The following is an 18034-nucleotide window of genomic DNA, read 5'->3' on the forward strand; positions in this document are numbered from 1 at the left end:
AGTACACTATTTAACAATAGTGCTGAAACCTGATTAATCAAGCTCTTTATTCATAGTATGAATTCAAGAATGTCCATTTTCATAATAAAGTCACAAATGTACAGCAGCCTTAATGATATCTTGTCTGGAATACAGCTAATAAGGGACATCTAAGATGCCATCACCAAAATAACTAAAATATTCAAGATCTGCAAAACTTCCCAATTGCCCCCTAAATAAGGAACTGGGAGTATTACTGACAACAGTATCTAGTGAGGACAAGCATAGCACTCACCTTAACAGTGGAACCTGCATAGAGCCTCTGAGCCAGCAATCTTCCTGCCTGGATTGCAACTGGGGTAAGCTCCACTTTACCCTCCAATATATCACCAATGGCATAGATGTAAGGCACATTGGTCTGCTCTTCATCTGTGACAGGTATTTTTCCAGTCCTGAAATTTTATTCAGTTAAAAATTATCATTAATTACCATAATTAATTAAGGAGAACAAAATCCTCCTTTTTCCCAAGGAAGCCCAAAATCATGACTCTAGCTGAGGACAATGTGCTAATGTATTAAAAATAAAACAGCTCAAAGAGACAAAAAAGCTTATCATGACAACTCTGGCCACTATTTTGAAAATCAAAGAAATAAGAAAACTCTAAGAAATCTTAGAATGGAAGAACTCCAACACAGAGGTTAAGAGTGAGGATTCTAAATTATAACATCCCCAAAATGGAAAAAGAAAACAAACAGAAATACTAACGTGAATGCCACTGGAAGAAAAGTTTTCTGCGCCTGTCATCCCAACACTTTGGGAAGCTCATGTGGGTGGATCACTAGAGGCCAAGAGATGGAGACCAGCCTGGCCAACATGATTATAGCCACGATGGCGGGCACCTGTAATCCAGCTACTAGGGAGCTAAGGCACGAGAATCACTTGAACCCAGGAAGCAGAGGTTGCAGTGACATGAGATTGCACCACTGCACTCAAACCTGGGCAACAGAGCAAGACTCTATGTCAAAAATAAACAAACAAACAAAAACACTAAAATTCTATAATTGACCAATGCTGTAAATAACTGAAATAGCATTAAATATTACATAATAAAGATTTTTTTTCTTACTTTTCATTTATCTTCACCCCTACGGTTTCTAAGCCAATTTTTCTTGTGCAAGCATCTCTTCCTATTGCCAACAACACCTGAAAAATTATTAATATATTAGTGACTAACAACAAAAAGCCTTTGCACTTACTACTTAATCATATTTTTCTCTGCTTACTAAGCTAATCTGGTTTCATTTATCAAACCTGGAAATAAATATTTCATTAAAAAAGTAATGTAAGAGTTAAAATAAGAATCCTCAGGAAAAAAAATCCTTTGAATATGAAATAGCAGAAATTATTTTGCACTTCTTATTAGGAAAAAGAGAATTTGTAATGCCTTAATAAACCTATCCAAGTTTAAAGACAACAACATCATAGTTTATGACTAAATTATTTTTTAAGTGGTTGCCTGGGGAGATGAAAGGGAAGAACACAGAAATTCTGGTCCATTTAAAAATTCTGTTGCCTGGCCAGGCACAGTGGCTCACGCCTGTAATCCCAGCATTTTGAAAGGCAGAGTCGGGTGGGTCACAAGGTCAAGAGTTCGAGACTGGCCTGGCCAACATAGTGAAACCCCATCTCCACTAAAAATACAAAAATTAGTCCGGTATGGAGGCACATGCTTATAGTCCCAGCTACTTGGAAGGCTGAGGCAGGAGGATCACTTGAACCTGGGAAGTGGAGATTGCAGTGAGCCGAGAGTGTGCCACTGCACTCTAGCCCGGGCGACAGAGTAAGTCTCAGTCTCAAAAAAAAAAAAAAAAAACAGGTAACTGTTGCCTTAAGTTATGGTGGAAAAAATCTGAAGCCATCCCTATACCAAAACAATTTTTTCTTTTTGGATACGGAGTCTCACTCTGTTGCCCAGGCTGGAGTACAGTGGCACAATCTCAGCTCACTGTAACCTCTGTCTCCCAGGTTTAAACAATGCTTCTGCCTCAGCCACCCGAGAAGCTGGGACTACAGGTGCCCGCCACCATGCCCAGCTAATTTTTGTGTTTTAGTAGAGATAGGGTTTCACCACATTGGCCAGGCTAGTCTTGAACTCCTGACCTTGTGATCTGCCCACCTCAGCCTCCCAAAGTGCTGGGATTACAGGCGTGAGCCACCTCGCCCGGCCACCAAAACTAATTTTAATATCACAAGTTATTGAGATGTCTTAGATTGGGCATAGAACCAGTACATCTGGAAATCCCTAAGAGCCATTGTAAGTTCCTAAACAATACTCAATAAGCACATTATTTGCTTTCTGGTAAAGTATTAATCTGGGCCCATTCCTTACCGTATTATACTCTCCTTCAATGATTTCCTCACTATTGGTAGACTGTGCTACTACTCGGAGTCGGCCTGGTGTCCCTGCTTCAATTTGTTCAACCTGTTAAGAGTAACAAAATTTTACTGTGAAATAAAAACATTTATCAAGTTGAATTCTGTAACTTCCCCTTCTATCTGGTTAACTCAAAGTTAAAATATAAAATCTTGCTTGAAAGGTCTTTTACAGGCTGGGCGCGGTCGGTGGCCCACACCTGTAATCCTAGCACTTTGGGAGGCCAAGGCAGGTGGATCACGAGGTCAGGAGTTCAAGACCAGCCTGGCCAAGATGGTGAAGCCCTGTCTCTACTTAAAAAAAAAAATACAAAAATTAGTCGAGTGTGGTGGCACATGCCTGTAGTCCCAGCTACTTGAGAGGCTGAGTCAGGGGAATCGCTTGAACCCGAGAGGTGGAGGTTGCAGTAAGCTAAGATGGAGCCACTGCACTCCGGCCTGGGTGACACAGACTCCATCTCAAAAAAAAAAAAAAAAGGTCTTTTATGTCCCATTTCCCTCACTTAACATTATTAGGATGATAATGATTATCTCCTTCTTTATCACTGCTCAATGCTGTCTGCTAGAGAGGTTTTCTTTTAAAGAGTTCTCAAACAATAAAATTCAGACAAAAGGCCGGCCCAGTGGCTCACACCTGTAATCCCAGTACTTTGGGAGGCTGAGGCGGGTGGACCACGAGGTCAGGAGATCAACGCCACCCTGGCCAACATGGTGAAACTCCATCTTAAAAAAAAAATTCAGAGAAAAGTATGGAAAAAAAGAAAGGTACGGAAAGCACACCACCATCCCTAAAATAAAACCAATGACTTACTGCTTTTCCCAGGATTCTATCTTATAATTCACCCAGAATGATTAATCCCATGGAGGGCAACTGTTGCCCAAATTCAGAGATTCTCTTTTGACTACAGATGCTCAGCTTTCACTGACAACAAAGGATAGATATTAGAATAGGTCAATAGTAACACAGGTAACTGAAAGTCTTAAATATTGGCGTGGGCAAGGAAATGAGGGCATTTATCAGAACCAGGAGTTGTTTCTGGTTGTTAAGGATGTAGAAAGAAATGAGCAACCCCTAATATTTGAGTGATGGCGGATGAAAATGAATATACCAACCCACTACACATAGATGTCAACAACAACCTACAGACTAGGTACAATGACTTAGAAACTCTTTCACCTAGAAAACTGTCCAGGGTTATTTTATTTGACATCAATAAAAAAATAAAGATTTCCTTCCTGAATTCCCTTTCTTTCTTATACAGTTAAATAAACTTCTTTGGACATACTGGAAAAGTCTTTCCTGTTTAATTTTAATTAAAATGTCCTAATCCTTGGAGAAGAGTTTAATTGGTCCACTGCTTAAGATTTGTTTGAAAATGATAAGGGCCTCATCCTACCTCCACCCTTATTCACTTTTGTACTTCAATCAGGCCTTTTTTGTATCTACAACAGTATTTCTCCCCACAGAGCCTTTGTACACATACTGCATTCTCCATCCAAAATGTACTTTCTCCCCGCTCTCCACCAAAGGTTCCTTCTACTCGGTCACTTTAGAATACAGCAAGAGTTTAATACCCACCTGTGGGAATCAGATACCCTGGTAACCCTATTTTACTAGGATTAGTCCACCAGGTTTTCAAAGAGGTCCACAACTCCCCAAATGTTAAGAAATTTATATAGGAAGATGTTACTTTCTATCAGTACAGCATATACATACAGCTGTTGTTTTCGAATCATAGCTCTAATACAAATATAGCATATATGCCTCTACTCTTAAAAAACAGCTACAGGACAGGTGCGGTGGCTCACGCCTATAATCCCAGCACTTTGGGAGGCTGAGCTGGGAGGACTACTTGAGGTCAGGAGTTCAAGACCGGCCTGGCCAACATGGTGAAACCCCTCTCTATTAAAAATACAAAAATTAGCCGGGTATGGTGGTGCGCACCTGTGGTCCCAGCTACTCAGGAGGCTGAGGCACCAGAATCGCTTGAACCTGGGAGGCAGAGATTGCAGTCTGCCAAGATTGGGCTACTGCACTTCAGCCTAGGCAACAGAGCTAGACTCTATCTCAAAAAAAAAAATTAAAAATTAAAAACAGCTACAGTAATCAAGCACTGACAGCTTCCAGGAAATTTGTGCCTTACTCTCCACAACATTATGAGATAGATTCACTTTAGACTTACTCTCTACCAGGTACTTTTCTAATTACTTTATAAGTGTTGGCTAATTCAAACCTCACAAGAATTCTTAGATGCTATTATCAACCTCATTTTACAAAAGAAACAGGTTCAGAGAAGTTAAGTAACTCTTCCAAAGTCATAGAGCAAGAAACTAGCAAAACAGTATTTGAATTCAGATCATGACGATCCCAAAGTTCATATTCCTATCTAACAGCATTAGGAGATTCATAGTCATATACACAACTCAAGTTAACCCATTAAGAGATGAAAAAAAAAATGACAACTACAATTCCTTAACAAAATAGTCCCACCATTTCCGCTGCACTAGAGAAAACTATCTATTAGTCTGAGACAGTATGTAAGTGTTCAATTTTGTCACTCTTATGTGTCAAAACTATTGTGATAATGTTAACAAGTCCCAGGTGTGACTTGGCATGTTATTAGAACTTTTCAAAAGAGTAAAACAGCAAAAAATGTTAGCGTACATAAATAAATGAGATAATCTCTAGCAGGGATGCCAGAAGTATGTAGTGTATATGTTGAGACTGTATCGTATACCAAGGGGGAGATGTCCTATGGGGAACCAGGAGTGCGGGGGGGAACCTATTTTGAATTCTTATTTAAATCTCTGGTGCATATGAAGAAATAAAGTATTACCAGACCAAAGATGACAAAGGAATGCATAAAGGGAAGCATTAAACAGAAGAGAACAGAAGAAAACCAAAGGAAGAGATTATTAATCTATAAATAAGAACAAAGTTATATAGGTGTTTAGATGCTAGGTAGGTTCAAGTTTGTATACCAATATACAATAGTAGGGGAATCAGCATTTCCGATGGTTTATAACGCTGAAAGGATGCTTCCACTACCAACTCAACTCTCTTTTTGCCTTTTACCGTGAATGTAGAATCAACAAACCTACAGGCAAACCCACTTACTTTAATTGGTACAAACTGTCTTATAAACTTGATGCCATGTTCTTCCATGTGTTCACCAATTTTGTTGGCCATGTCCTGGTCAAATCCTCTAAGAAGAATGGACCTAACCATAACAGTGACATCTAAACCGATACCAGCAAGAAATCCAGCACATTCCAGAGCAACATAGGATGCTCCAACGATGAGGGTCTTCCCCGGGCAGTAAGGTAAGGAGAAAAGATCATCACTGGTGGGGTAGGGTGAGGGAGAAGAAGAAAGAATAAAAATAATGTTCATATATGAATAATTACTAAATCCAAGTACACATTTTTACTTTGCTAAGAACATACTTTCAGGATGATAAACATTCTACTAGCTACACATATAATACATGAGAAGTTTTTATAATTCTTAGATACCCTTTCTTGCCACTCAGTTGCGTTGGGAGTAGTTCAAGCTACCCATAGCTAAACACAGCAAACTGTGTAACTCCTGATATTAGTCAGTTAGTCCAACTCATCTTCACACTCAATGATTTTGAACTGTTTGGAATAAATCAGAGATTTGCAAATGCAAACCCCCATCCTCATTCACCATTCAGCTCTCTCTGAGGTGCAAAAATCTGTGTTACTTCTTCTTAGTGGAAACCAATTATTATCAAGAGTGTGAACAAACATGGAGGAAAAAAACCAAAAAACTTTCAATATCTTGAAATATAAAAGCCAACTATAAAAAGTAGAACCTGACAAAAGTCTTCTAGTTGAGCTAGGAATATACAGGATACAGAGATCATAAATATAAAAAGCATTGTTAGAGGATGAGTTGTTTTTCTTGTTTGGTTGGTTTGTTTTGAGATGGAGTCTCGCCCTGTTGCCCAGGCTGTAGTGCAGTGGCATAATCTTGGCTCACTGCAACCTCCACCTAGCATAGGTTCAAGGGATTCTCCTGCCTCAGCCTCCAGAGTAGCTGAGATTACAGGCACCCACCACCAAGCCTGGCTAATTTTTTGTTATTTTTTAGTAGAGACGGGGTTTCACCATGATGGGCAGATTGGTCTCGAATTCCTGGCCTCGGGTGATCCACCCGCCATGACCTCCCAGAGTGCTGGCATTACAGGTGTGAGTCACCTTGCCTGGCTTTTTTTTTTTTTTTTTTGAGATGGAGTCTCACTTTGTCAACAGGCTGGAGTGCAGTGGTGCAATCTCAGCTCAGTGCAACCTCAAACTCCTGGGTTCAAGCGATTCTCCTGCCTCAGCCTACCGAGTAGCTGAAATTTACAGGTACAAGCCACCACGCCCAGCTAATTTTTGTATTTTTAGTAGAGACAGGGTTTCACTCACCATGTTGGCCAGGATGGTCTCAATCTCCTGACCTTGTAATTTGCCCACCTTGGCCTCCCAAAGTGCTGAGATTATAGGCATGAGCCAAGAATGAGTTTTTAAAAAATATTGGAAGGGAGCCTGCTATTGCCTGAATGTTTATGTGCCCCCAAAATGCATGTATTAAAATCCTAAACCCCAAGGCAATGATACTAAGGGGTGGAGCTTTTGGGAGGTAATTAGGCTATGAGGGCAGAGCTCTCATGAATGGGGTTAATATCCTTGTTAAAAAGGCCCCAGAGACCTGCCTCTCCCTCTTCCACCATGTGGGAAAGGATAAAATCATATACCAAAAACAGCCTGAAGGAGAAGAGTAACTTATAAAACAATCAGAAACTCCAGAGCAAAAAGCATTCAAGAGGACACATTTACCAACACTCTGTCGTAATGACTTCATAATTGAAAGCTCCTGAACAATGTCAGCAGTGTTTTCATTTGATGGGCAAAAATAAACCACAAAGACAAACCTCTCCTTGCTTGACTGGTTTCAAGAGGCCCTTCTACAATGACACTGCAACCATTCAAACAGCATTCAGCAGGGTCTAGAGTCTGATAAATCTAAATGGCCTGCCATCCTCTAATTCTTATAGCGGCCACTCTGTATGTGTTAAATGGTAATACATGATCCTCATTCTACAAAATCTAAATGTATATACATATTATACTTATTTTACAAAATGTTGTGAATATTCATTTGGCTTTTTAAATATATACTTATATACTCACACATATATAAATTTCAAATAAAAATGTAAATATAAATCTATATGCTAGTATGTTAGTGCTACTAACTCTGTGTAACAAGATGACCAAGTTTTCAATATTTAAAATGTTCTCCTGGCCGAGTGCAGTGGCTTATGCCTATAATCCCAGCGCTTTGGGAGGCCAAGGCAGGTGGATCACAAGGTCAAGAAATCAAGACCATCCTGGCCAACATGGTGAAACCTCATCTCTACTGAAAAATACAAAAATTAGCTGGGTGTGGTGGTGCGTGCCTATAGTCCCAGCTACTTGGGAGACCGAGGCGGGAGTATTGCTTGAACCCGGTAGGCGGAGGTTGCAGTGAGCCGAGATTACGCCATTGCACTCCAGCCTGGTGCCTGGCAACGGAATGAGAATCTGTCTCAAAAAAAAGTTCTCCTTTAAAATAATTTTTCCTTTTTCTCTTTCTCCCAAACCCCGGCCCCCAGAGAGGGCACAATGTGGCAAAGAAATCTGTCTGAAGTCCAAGAAATTGATGAAGTGGATTTGAAGAAACATGCAAAAGCAAAAATCCACAATGGGTTTTTCTTTTCCTCCCTGCATTCTTTCCTTACCTGCTGATGCAGTATTCTTTGTCACCAGGGATGCCCAAGTAACGTGGTCTTTCACCAGTGGCAATGAGAAATCTCTCTGCTGAATAAATCTTTTCTTTGCCTTTATTATTTGTTGCCTACAAAGGAACCAATACGAAAATCTTATCAAGTAATCATTCCTCAGAATTATAAGCTTCATATTAACAAAGGTCATTCACTACATTGTCTTCTTTCATCCTTATAATGAGGACAATAAAATAATAAAAAGGATAAACTAAGGCTAAGTATTTAACAGACTTAGTCAAAGTCACAATGCTACTAAGAGGCAGAGCCAAGCCTCAAATCCAGGTGATCCGGTCCAGTATGCTTACATTTTACCATACCTCCACGCAAGGCCCCATTGGATATGACAACAAAATCACCAAACTGGATAGTCTGGGTCACAGTGGATATTACTTTTACTATAATACTTTAACATTTTCCAACTAAAGCTTAAAAAAAAAAAAAGCTAAGTCAGGATGTCACATAATTACCTTAATCCTGTGAGGACCAATAAATTGCCCGTAAGCATTCTCATAGACAACTTTCTTCTCTCGCAGAGCTACTCGGTAGCCCCAATTCAAAGAGCCAATGTGATTCTGTACAGCTTCTATCATTCTGTCCCAATCATGCTTAACTGTATAAGAAAAGACAAAATCTTGGTTGGCTTTTCAACTCCTGGCAAAGATCATTTCTCAATAACCACAGAAGTAAAATACAAGAAGCAGAGCTCTAAAAGGCAATCTAAAAGGGCGAATCCTCCATTTTGAGCAAGTATGTTACTTTTTCATCTTCAAATATTCTTTCCCTTTTATAAGACTAATACAATTAAATAAATATAAGACACAACTGACAATTTTAAACTAAAGTAACAATACACAAACTTTTTCCTTCTTTATCTAGAAATGAACTCAAATTTTACTGATTTCTGGAATATATTAAGGTTTAGGATTCTCTACTTGTAAGAAAATCCAAGAGTTTCTGATGTAGCCAACTACTGAGTCACTACACTACTAATAGTGTTTATGCTAGGGACTGCAAACCGGCACCATGGGCCAATCCAGCCCATCACCTTTTTGTAAATAAAGCTTTATTAAAATACAGCCATGCGTATTTATTTCAATATTTTCTAGTGCTGCTTTCACACTACATGGGCAGAGTTAATTGGCCACTAGAGACCCTGTGGCCCAAGAATCCTAAAATATTTACCATTTGGCCTTTTACAGAAAAAATTCACTGACTGTTGATCTAGACAGAATTTTAAGAGTCTATCTCATTTCCCTCCAAACTCCCATATCTTATCAAACAGAGAACTTTTTAAAATTCTTTTTATTCTGTCATAATGAAATTAATCTTTTAAGTCAGGGCACTAAAGTAATATCATATTTCAAAGGATAAAAATCAACGCTTTGTTATTCAATAATCTTTCTTTCTTTTTTTTTTTCCACCAGACAGTCTTGCTCTGTTGCCCAGACTGGAATGCGGTGGCACCATCAGCTCACTGCAACCTCCACCCTCATAGGGTTCCAACTATTCTCATGCCTCAGCCTCGCGAGTAGCTGGGACTACAAGTGCAGGCCACCACACCCAGCTAATTTTTTTTTTTTTTTTTTTTTGGACACAGAGTCTTACTCTGTTGCCATGCTGGAGTGCAGTGGCACAATCTCAGCTAACTGCAACCTCCGCCTCCTGGGTTCAACAGATTCTCCTGCCTCAGCCTCCCCAAGAGCTGGGACTACAGACACACGCCACTACACCCAGGTAATTTTTACATTTTTAGTAGAGATGGGGTCTCACCATGTTGGCCAGGATGGTCTCCATCTCTTGACCTCATGATCTGCCCACCTCACCCTCCCAAAGTTCTGGGATTACAGGCGTTTGAGCCATTGCGCCAAGCCTCAATAATCTCTTCTTTAGAGATAGGGTCTAGTTCTGTTGCCCAAGCTGGAGTGCAGTGGTGCAATCAATCATCACTCACTGCAGCCTCAAACTCCTGAACTCAAATTTTCCTCCTGCTTCAGTCACCTGAGAAGCTGGGACTATAGGCGAGGGCTTCTATGTCCAACTAATTTTTTTTTTTTGGTAGAGACAGGGTCTTCCTTTGTTGCCCAAGGTTCTCTCAAATTTCTGGCCTCAAAGTGGTCCTTCCACCTTGGCCTCCCAAACTGTTGGGAATATAGGCATGAGCCATCTGGCCCAATAATTAATATCTTATAAATTACTAGGAAAAAAACAAGATACAGGTAAATATACTCTGGTGGTAGGCAGAAGACAGGTCCTAGGGCAGCTGTGGTTTGGATGGAAGAAGAGAATCAACATATACTGAAAGCTTCTCTCACGGAAATAAGGAATATGGAGACCAATTCAGTGGTCAAGTAGCCTGGCTATACAGTAAGTGTTGAGAACAGACTTATAACACTTGCTGGTCAGCCTCTGGAAGTGGGAATGACAGCACACAAAAATTGATTTAAAGCCTCCTAGAGAACAGATAGTTCATGGATATTAAACTCATATGAACATATGTTAGAATTAGAGCAAACCTTAAGAGACTGGTTCAACTGAAAGAAAAAATAATAACTGCAGATGCCACTGTGGTTATGGTTCTACAGGAAGCCTGGACCAACCTGCCTGCCTGGCCTCTGTTTATCACCACCACGAAAGGCTCAGGACTTGCTGTTTCTCTACTAAAAGTAGAATAGAATAGTATACAACTCACCCACATGTGCCAATCATCTAAGCTGCAGCAATTATCAATGTTTTACAAAATTTCTTCTCATATCCCTCTCTCTCTCAAGGGTCTGAGCAAATAATGTGATCCCAACATTATAAAACTTTAAAAGTTAGTGATTTTCTAAGATTCCAGACTTGAAAATGGTACGATTAGGCCAGGCACAATGGCTCCTGCCTGCAATCCCAGCACGCTGGGAGGCTGAGGCAGGCGGATCACAAGGTCAGGTGTTGGGAAACCAGCCTGACCAACATGGTGAAACCAAGCCTGACCAACATGGTGAAATACAAAACTTAGCTGGGCACAGAGAGAGGTGGCTGTAATCCCAGCTACTCAGGAGGCTGAGGCAGGAGAACCGCTTGAACCCAGGAGGAGGAGGTTGCAGTGAACTGAGATCTTGCCATTGCACTCGCTTGAACCCAGGAGGAGGAGGAGGTTGCAGTGAACCGAGATTGCGCCTGGGTGACAGAGCGAGACTCCGTCTCAAAAAGAAAAAAAAAGGTACTATTGATTTTAAATAGAAAGTCAAAGTGTCAACAAAGGAAGCATGACTAGTTTGAGTGAGAGCAAAATTTTTCAAAGCATGTATTTATGCCTTATCTTTACATTTAATAAACAATTAAAACCCTGAAAAAGCCACAAAATAGTTTATCCTGGCTACTGGCTAGAGTATTTTCCTTCAAATGCTCCATAATCTATAGGTCTCAAACCTCAATCAGATAGAAGTTGGAGTTTCACTCTTCATAACAGAGTGACATATGTCATAAATTAGCCAGGAAGCTGTGCCGGGTCTCACTTTATTATTCTAATAGATAATGCAATCTACTTTATAAAATTAATAATTCCAATCTCTTCAACTCGTCTAGGGTTTCCAGGTTATCTAGGGTACTCTAACTATTTTTAATCCAACAAAGTCTAACTACTCCCTCTCCTCAACAAACAACAACCACCCCCGACAAATATTGGCTCGTTAAACAGACTTCTTTGGAGGGAGAAAAATGCAACAGCTTCAAGAAAACAAACATAATTAGTACGTCCTTACAAATTATAAACACTGCATGATTTCTCACAAACACTGCATGACAATATATTCAAAAGAATTCTAATTTTATATTATAGAAACCCCATGGTCCAACTGCAGTAACTGTTATTACCATTACAACTGTGTAAATACTTGACAAAGGATAACTCCAGTGACTATATCTATCAAAAATGTAAACAATAAAAACAACTAGGCTGGCTGGGCACAGTGGCTCACGCCTATAATCCCAGAACTTTGAGAGGCCAAGGCGGGCAGATCACGAGGTCAGGAGTTTAAGACCAGCCTAATCAAAATGATGAAACCCTGTTACTACTAAAAATACAAAAATCAGCTGGGCGTGGTGGCGGGCGCCTGTAATCCAAGCTACTGGGAGACTGAGGCAGGAGAACTGCTTGAACCTGGGAGGCAGAGGTTGCGGTGATCAGAGATCACGCCACTGCCACTGCACTCTAGCCTGTGTAACAGAGTGAGACTTTGTCTCAAAAAACAAAAACAAAAAACAACTAGACTATTTGCTATCTTCACGGAAGTGGATGATGCATTACAAGATTGCAGCTCAACCCTCCGAAAGCACAAACAGAAGAGTAGCTTTTCCCTCCTGTACCTGTCTCCTCGACTTTCCATCCATAGTTTCGAGAGTCTTGTAGGGCTTGTCCTAACAAAGCGGCTTGGTGCATCAGTTTTTTGGGTATGCAACCCACATTCACACACGTTCCTCCAAGACCTACAACAACATTGAGAAATCAGTTTATAGCCTGCTTTCCAAGCCTTACAAACCTTCAAAGAAAAAAAAGTCAACAATTATTACAATTCTAAGAAATACTGTATTACATTTGCTTAATATGGCCACTAATGTTTATATAAGTTTATTCCTAAGTCTTTACAACATTCCTAAGTTCAGAGACCCTTTTATACCAAACACGGCAACATCATCCTAAAACAAAACAAAAAGAGGCACAGATTTCCACAATTTCCACATACTTCAAAGATGCAAAATTAAATGACTGCTGATAAAGATGCCAGAAATTGAAATTTTACTATGTATACAACCCTATACAGACAACCTCTGACTTGTCATTTTTCTACTTTATGTTGATACCTATGCAACCATACTGTGTTTCACTTTCAGTACAGTATTCAATAAATTTTATGAGATATTCAACACTTTATTATAAAATAGATTTTGTGTTAGATGATTTTATCCAACTTTAGATTAATGTAAGCATTCAGAGCGTGTTTAAGGTAGACTAGGCTAAGCTATGATGTTCAGTAGGTTAGGTATATTAAATGCATTTTCGACTTATGTTTTCAACTTACAAAGATTTTTATCAGGGTGTAGTCCCATTGTAATTCAAGCAGCAGCTGTACTTGCCATTGAATCTATGCACAGAGGTAACTGATAAAGGGGCTGTTATGCTGGGCATGATTAGAATGTAGTGGGTCTTAAACTACATATAAAAGTTGGTCTATATGAGCATTTTTTAAGAAGGTGGCCTACAGCATTCACTTGATTTTTTAAAGGATGCATGACTTCCCTTGCTCCCTAAAAAAAGGTTTCATATCCCTAAGCTTAAAGAATATGGTGACAGCTTGTTTCCATCAGAACAAAACACAGGCAGGTGACCAAAATGACAGGAGTAAGAAAGAATACAACTCAAAGTAAGTCCTCTGAGCAGAATGCTACCAGCGTCACTCTGGAGTGTAAGCTCACAGGGCAAAAGGGAAATACCTAGCACCAAGAGCAGCATCTGACACAGAATTGACACATTAAATATCTGCTGCATGGATGAATCAGAATTTGTGACATCACCTTATACGGACTTCTTGCTTCTTTGTTCCTTCTAATGCAAGCAGTGAAGTAATCTTTAACAAAATTTATATTATCATGGCCAGGCATGGTGGCTCACAAGGTCAAGAGATGGAGACCGTCCTGGCCAACATGGTGAAACCCTGTTTCTACTAAAAATACAAAAATTAGCTATGTGTCATGGCGTGCGCCTGTAGTCCCAGCTACTTGGGAGGCTGAGGCAGGAGACTCGCTTGAACCCGAGGACAGAGGTTGCAGTGAGCGGAGATTGTGCCACTGTACTCCAGTCTGGCAACAGAACAAGACTCCGTCTCATAAAAAAAAAAAATTTATATTATCACATGGCTCCCCTGCCTTAGAGTCTTCAAAGGTTCATTTATATGCTTTGATTAGTCCAATTTGCTCCAAATTATATGCTCTGATTAGTCCAAATTCCTCATCTTGGCCTACAAAGCTCTCGACAGTGACACCTGTTTTCCTCTCTGGTCTCAGCTCACATCACCACTTCCAGCTCCCAATATCCATGCCACAACCATGAAGGACTCTTACCTACCTCAGGGCCTTGGTATGTGCTATCTACAGAGAAAGAGAAAAGCTGCCTGGAAGGTTCTGCCTCACCTTTTGACAGCTGGCTCATTCTCATTCTTTGGCCTCTTCTAAATGTCACCTCTTCAGATGCCTTCCTTGATAATCTTCTCAAAGTTAAACTCTCCTTTATCTACCTCCTCTCTATACCACTATATAATTTTTTCAATGCCACTTTCCACAATTCCTAAAGTTCTTACGTATCTGTTGTCTTCCCACTTAGAGCATAAGCTCCACAAGGGCAGGAACTTTGGATGTACCAAGTTCACTCCTACAGTCACTGCCTTGGTTCATAATAAATCTTCAATAAATATTTGTTGAATAAATGAATAAGGAACATATAAAAACTCAGAAGCAGCAAGGGCTATGCAGTAAGGTATCTGATTCCAGTTCTTGTTGAATGTAGGAGGTAGATTTAAAACAGAAATCTATATATGAAAAGTTTTTATTTTCAGTTATTAAGCCCCTATATAGCTAGATAACCTAAATTTTTAGCGTTTAACCTGATCCATTTTAACTTAGCTCAAATAAAAGATATATATGTTTTGGGGCTGGTTTTTCTTTAACTAAGTTTTTGATTTTTTCAATTAGGTTTTAGGAGCCTGTTAGATTAGGTGCCAGGGGAAAACAGCTTCAAAAACATCACTTCTAGAGTATTTTAAAAGCTCACCCCATCTAGTTCCAAGAGGGGTGGGAGTGACAAAGTCCAGGACCATCACCTTCTTGCCATATCGGGCTGCTTCCTGGAAAATAAAATTATTAAAATGAGTTGGAAAGGTTAACATGACAGATTGGAACTGGGCTGTTAAAAATCCATTTTTTTTTTATTAAGCTATAGAGCTTAAAGCATAACAAGCAATCAATACCTGGGTACTTCATACACCATGATGATTAGTTCAACTACAGGATAATAATTAAGAGATATTCAGATAGTTGTGAGAGTAGATTTTAAAATTATGAAGATTATAGTAGTAAAATTGTTAGAATCCGCTGGAAACCTTAGAATCCTCTATCAAAATTCCACTCAAACAATAACAGATTAAGCAATAAGCTGAAAAAAGAACATGGCCATTTCCAAGCAAGTTGCCAAGTAGCTGAAAAAGCAGGTTTACTGAGTCTATAGCTCTTAATGCAACCTGTATCCTATAAGGTGGATATTTTTAAAAGCATTTTAAAGTTTAATCTAATTTGGTTTCTAAGGAAGAATACTGAAGAAGTTTTTCTTCTGTATTATAAGATTTCCTAAAATTTTCACATGAGGAGCTCATGAAAAAGTTGACAATATCTAATGATATTTCCAAATCTATTTTTAGGGAGGGAAGACAAGAGTTAGAAGTTTGTTTAACAGAGTATCTTTTATCTGAGAAACAGAATAAGCTTTTACATTGGCAACTATACCTCCAAAGGTTATTTGAAAGGACTGAACCTACAAGTCTTTCAAATACACCATTACTGGAGTAAAATACATCAGGTATTATTCCTGAATTACTTTCAGCAAAGCCCTGCTTCAATGCTACACACTGGTCTTCCCCTAATTTGGGCAGCTTCTACCCTTTACTGATTCAGCACAAGCTATACCTTAGGGAAGGATAATCACATCTTTTAAAGGAACCTGTTGGAAAAGGATGACAGGCCCAAGGGGTCCTCACATGAGAAATTTATCTTGATTCAGGACCAGGAGGCTCACTCCTAACCTTCTTTACTTATACATCCTCTTCCCAGTCACCCTCAGACCACAGAGTTAGTGGTTATTAGATCACCTCACACAGAAAGCAAATCATTTTTAATAAATGGGTTTAAGAAACCCAATTGTTCTCCATCTTTTTTATACTGGGGAGGAGGGGTTATGAACAGAGAAATCATTTAAGTGAAAAAGACAGATACTAATTAAGAATAAGAAATAGGCCGGGCGCGGTGGCTCACGCCTATAATCTCAGCACTTTGGGAGGCCGAGGTGGGTGGATCACGAGGTCAAGAGATCAAGACCATCCTGGCCAACATGGTGAAACCCCGTCTCTACTAAAAATACAAAAATTAGCTGGGCATGGTAGTGCACGCCTGGAGTCCCAGCTACTCGGGAGGGTGAGGCAGGAGAATTGCTTGAACCCAGGAGGCGGAGGTTGTGGTGAGCCAAGGTCGTGCCACTGCACTCCAGCCTGGTGCCTGGTGACGGAGTGAGACTCTGTCTCAAAAAAAAAGAATAAGAAATATATGGCCCGGCGCAGTGGCTCACACCTGTAATCCCAGCACCTTGGGAGGCCAAGGTAGGCAGATCACCTTAGGTAAGGAGTTCGAGGCCAGCCTGGCCAACATGGCAAAACCCCATCTCTACTAAAAGCACAAAAATTAGCTGGGCATGGCGGTGCACGCCTGTAATCCCAGCTACTCAGGAGGCTGAGGCAGGAGAATTACTGGAACCTGGGAGGTGGAGGTTGCAGTGAGTCTAGATTGCACCACTGCACTCCAGTGTGAGTGATAAGAGCAAAACTCCATCTAAAATAAATAAATAAATAAATAAAAATAATAAGAAATATATGAGCTGGGTGCAGTGGCTCACGCCTATAATCCCAGCACTTTGGGAGGCTGAGGCGCGTGGATCACCTGAGGTCAGGAGCTTGAGACCAGCCTGGCCAACATAGTGAAACCTCGTCTCTACTAAAAATACAAAAAATTAGCTGGGCATGGTGGTGGGCGCCTGTAATCCCAGCTACTAGGGAGGCTGAGGCAGGAGAATCGCTTGAACCTGGGAGGCGAAGGTTGCAATGAGTGGAGAGCATGCCATTGCATTCCAGCCTGGGCAACAAGAGTAAAACTCAGTCTCAAAAAAAAAAAAAAGAAAAAATATATATATTTGCTTAATTTCAAACCATTTTTACATAACATCCTTATTATCTTCGAAAAGTCAACTAAAAAAGTGAATGAAACATGTTCCAAAATACTGAGCTCTATATTTTTATATAAGGACCATCTATTTCAGTCTGGAAAAGTGATTTATAAACTGGTCCTTTACCATGTCCATGTTCTGCCCAAGTTAATGTGCAAAATGTCACAAGAGTGGATCAAACAAATTCCACAGAGAACAGAGATAACCCTGTCAAGGAAGTTAATATTCTAACCACAACCCAAACAACACATAACACAAGGAGCCTTGCCTTAGCAGCTGCCAGGCCTCCAGAGCCACCTCCAATGATGATAAGGTCATAGTCATAGTCATAGGACTCGGGAAGATCCTCAGGGCCGTTCATTTTTAGTAGCTTTTCAAGTCTGCCCTCCTGATAAGCCTAAAGAAAAATAACAGAAGAGAAAATAATTTAACTTAGAATCAGCAATTTCTATAAAGCATTGTAAGAAAATCTTTCCTTAAAGAAAAACAAAAGGAATTTTCAAAGGGAAGAGGTCATTTGATTTATATTAATTACAGCATACAGATAGAAATATTCAACCTTCCTTAAAGTGGTGAACTGCTTGCTTTATTTTAGTTTATTAACCCCAAAGACTGTCACTGCTAACTACTTTGAAGTGTTCATATAATACCTCTACATAAGTAAACCAACTTAGGTCAAAATCAAGATTAATCATCAGCCCTTTATTCCTAGGATTTTAAACTAGGTTTTAAACCAGGTTTTTAAAAACATTTGTACTATGTTTC

General features: G+C 39.8%; 1 protein-coding gene across 2 annotated transcripts in view; it reads right to left on the bottom strand.

The window, feature by feature from the left end:
* Window positions 1-18034, bottom strand: part of TXNRD1 (thioredoxin reductase 1) — a 61070-nt gene that overhangs the window by 17220 nt on the left and 25816 nt on the right. For both annotated transcript variants that reach the window (XM_064379903.1, XM_064379902.1), the window contains 9 exons: window positions 17538-17666; window positions 15056-15128; window positions 12598-12717; window positions 8718-8860; window positions 8206-8321; window positions 5532-5757; window positions 2370-2462; window positions 1107-1183; window positions 275-431 (listed from right to left, as the gene is read on the bottom strand). In XM_064379903.1, the coding sequence (XP_064235973.1) occupies window positions 275-431; window positions 1107-1183; window positions 2370-2462; window positions 5532-5757; window positions 8206-8321; window positions 8718-8860; window positions 12598-12717; window positions 15056-15128; window positions 17538-17630 (1098 nt within the window). In that variant the 5' untranslated portion in view covers window positions 17631-17666. The remainder of the gene's footprint in view (window positions 1-274; window positions 432-1106; window positions 1184-2369; window positions 2463-5531; window positions 5758-8205; window positions 8322-8717; window positions 8861-12597; window positions 12718-15055; window positions 15129-17537; window positions 17667-18034) is intronic.

This window comes from Aotus nancymaae, unplaced genomic scaffold, assembly GCF_030222135.1.
Source record: "Aotus nancymaae isolate 86718 unplaced genomic scaffold, 86718_ANA_hifiasm-v0.15.2.pri h1tg000021l, whole genome shotgun sequence".
In the NCBI taxonomy this organism is placed as follows: domain Eukaryota; kingdom Metazoa; phylum Chordata; class Mammalia; order Primates; family Aotidae; genus Aotus; species Aotus nancymaae.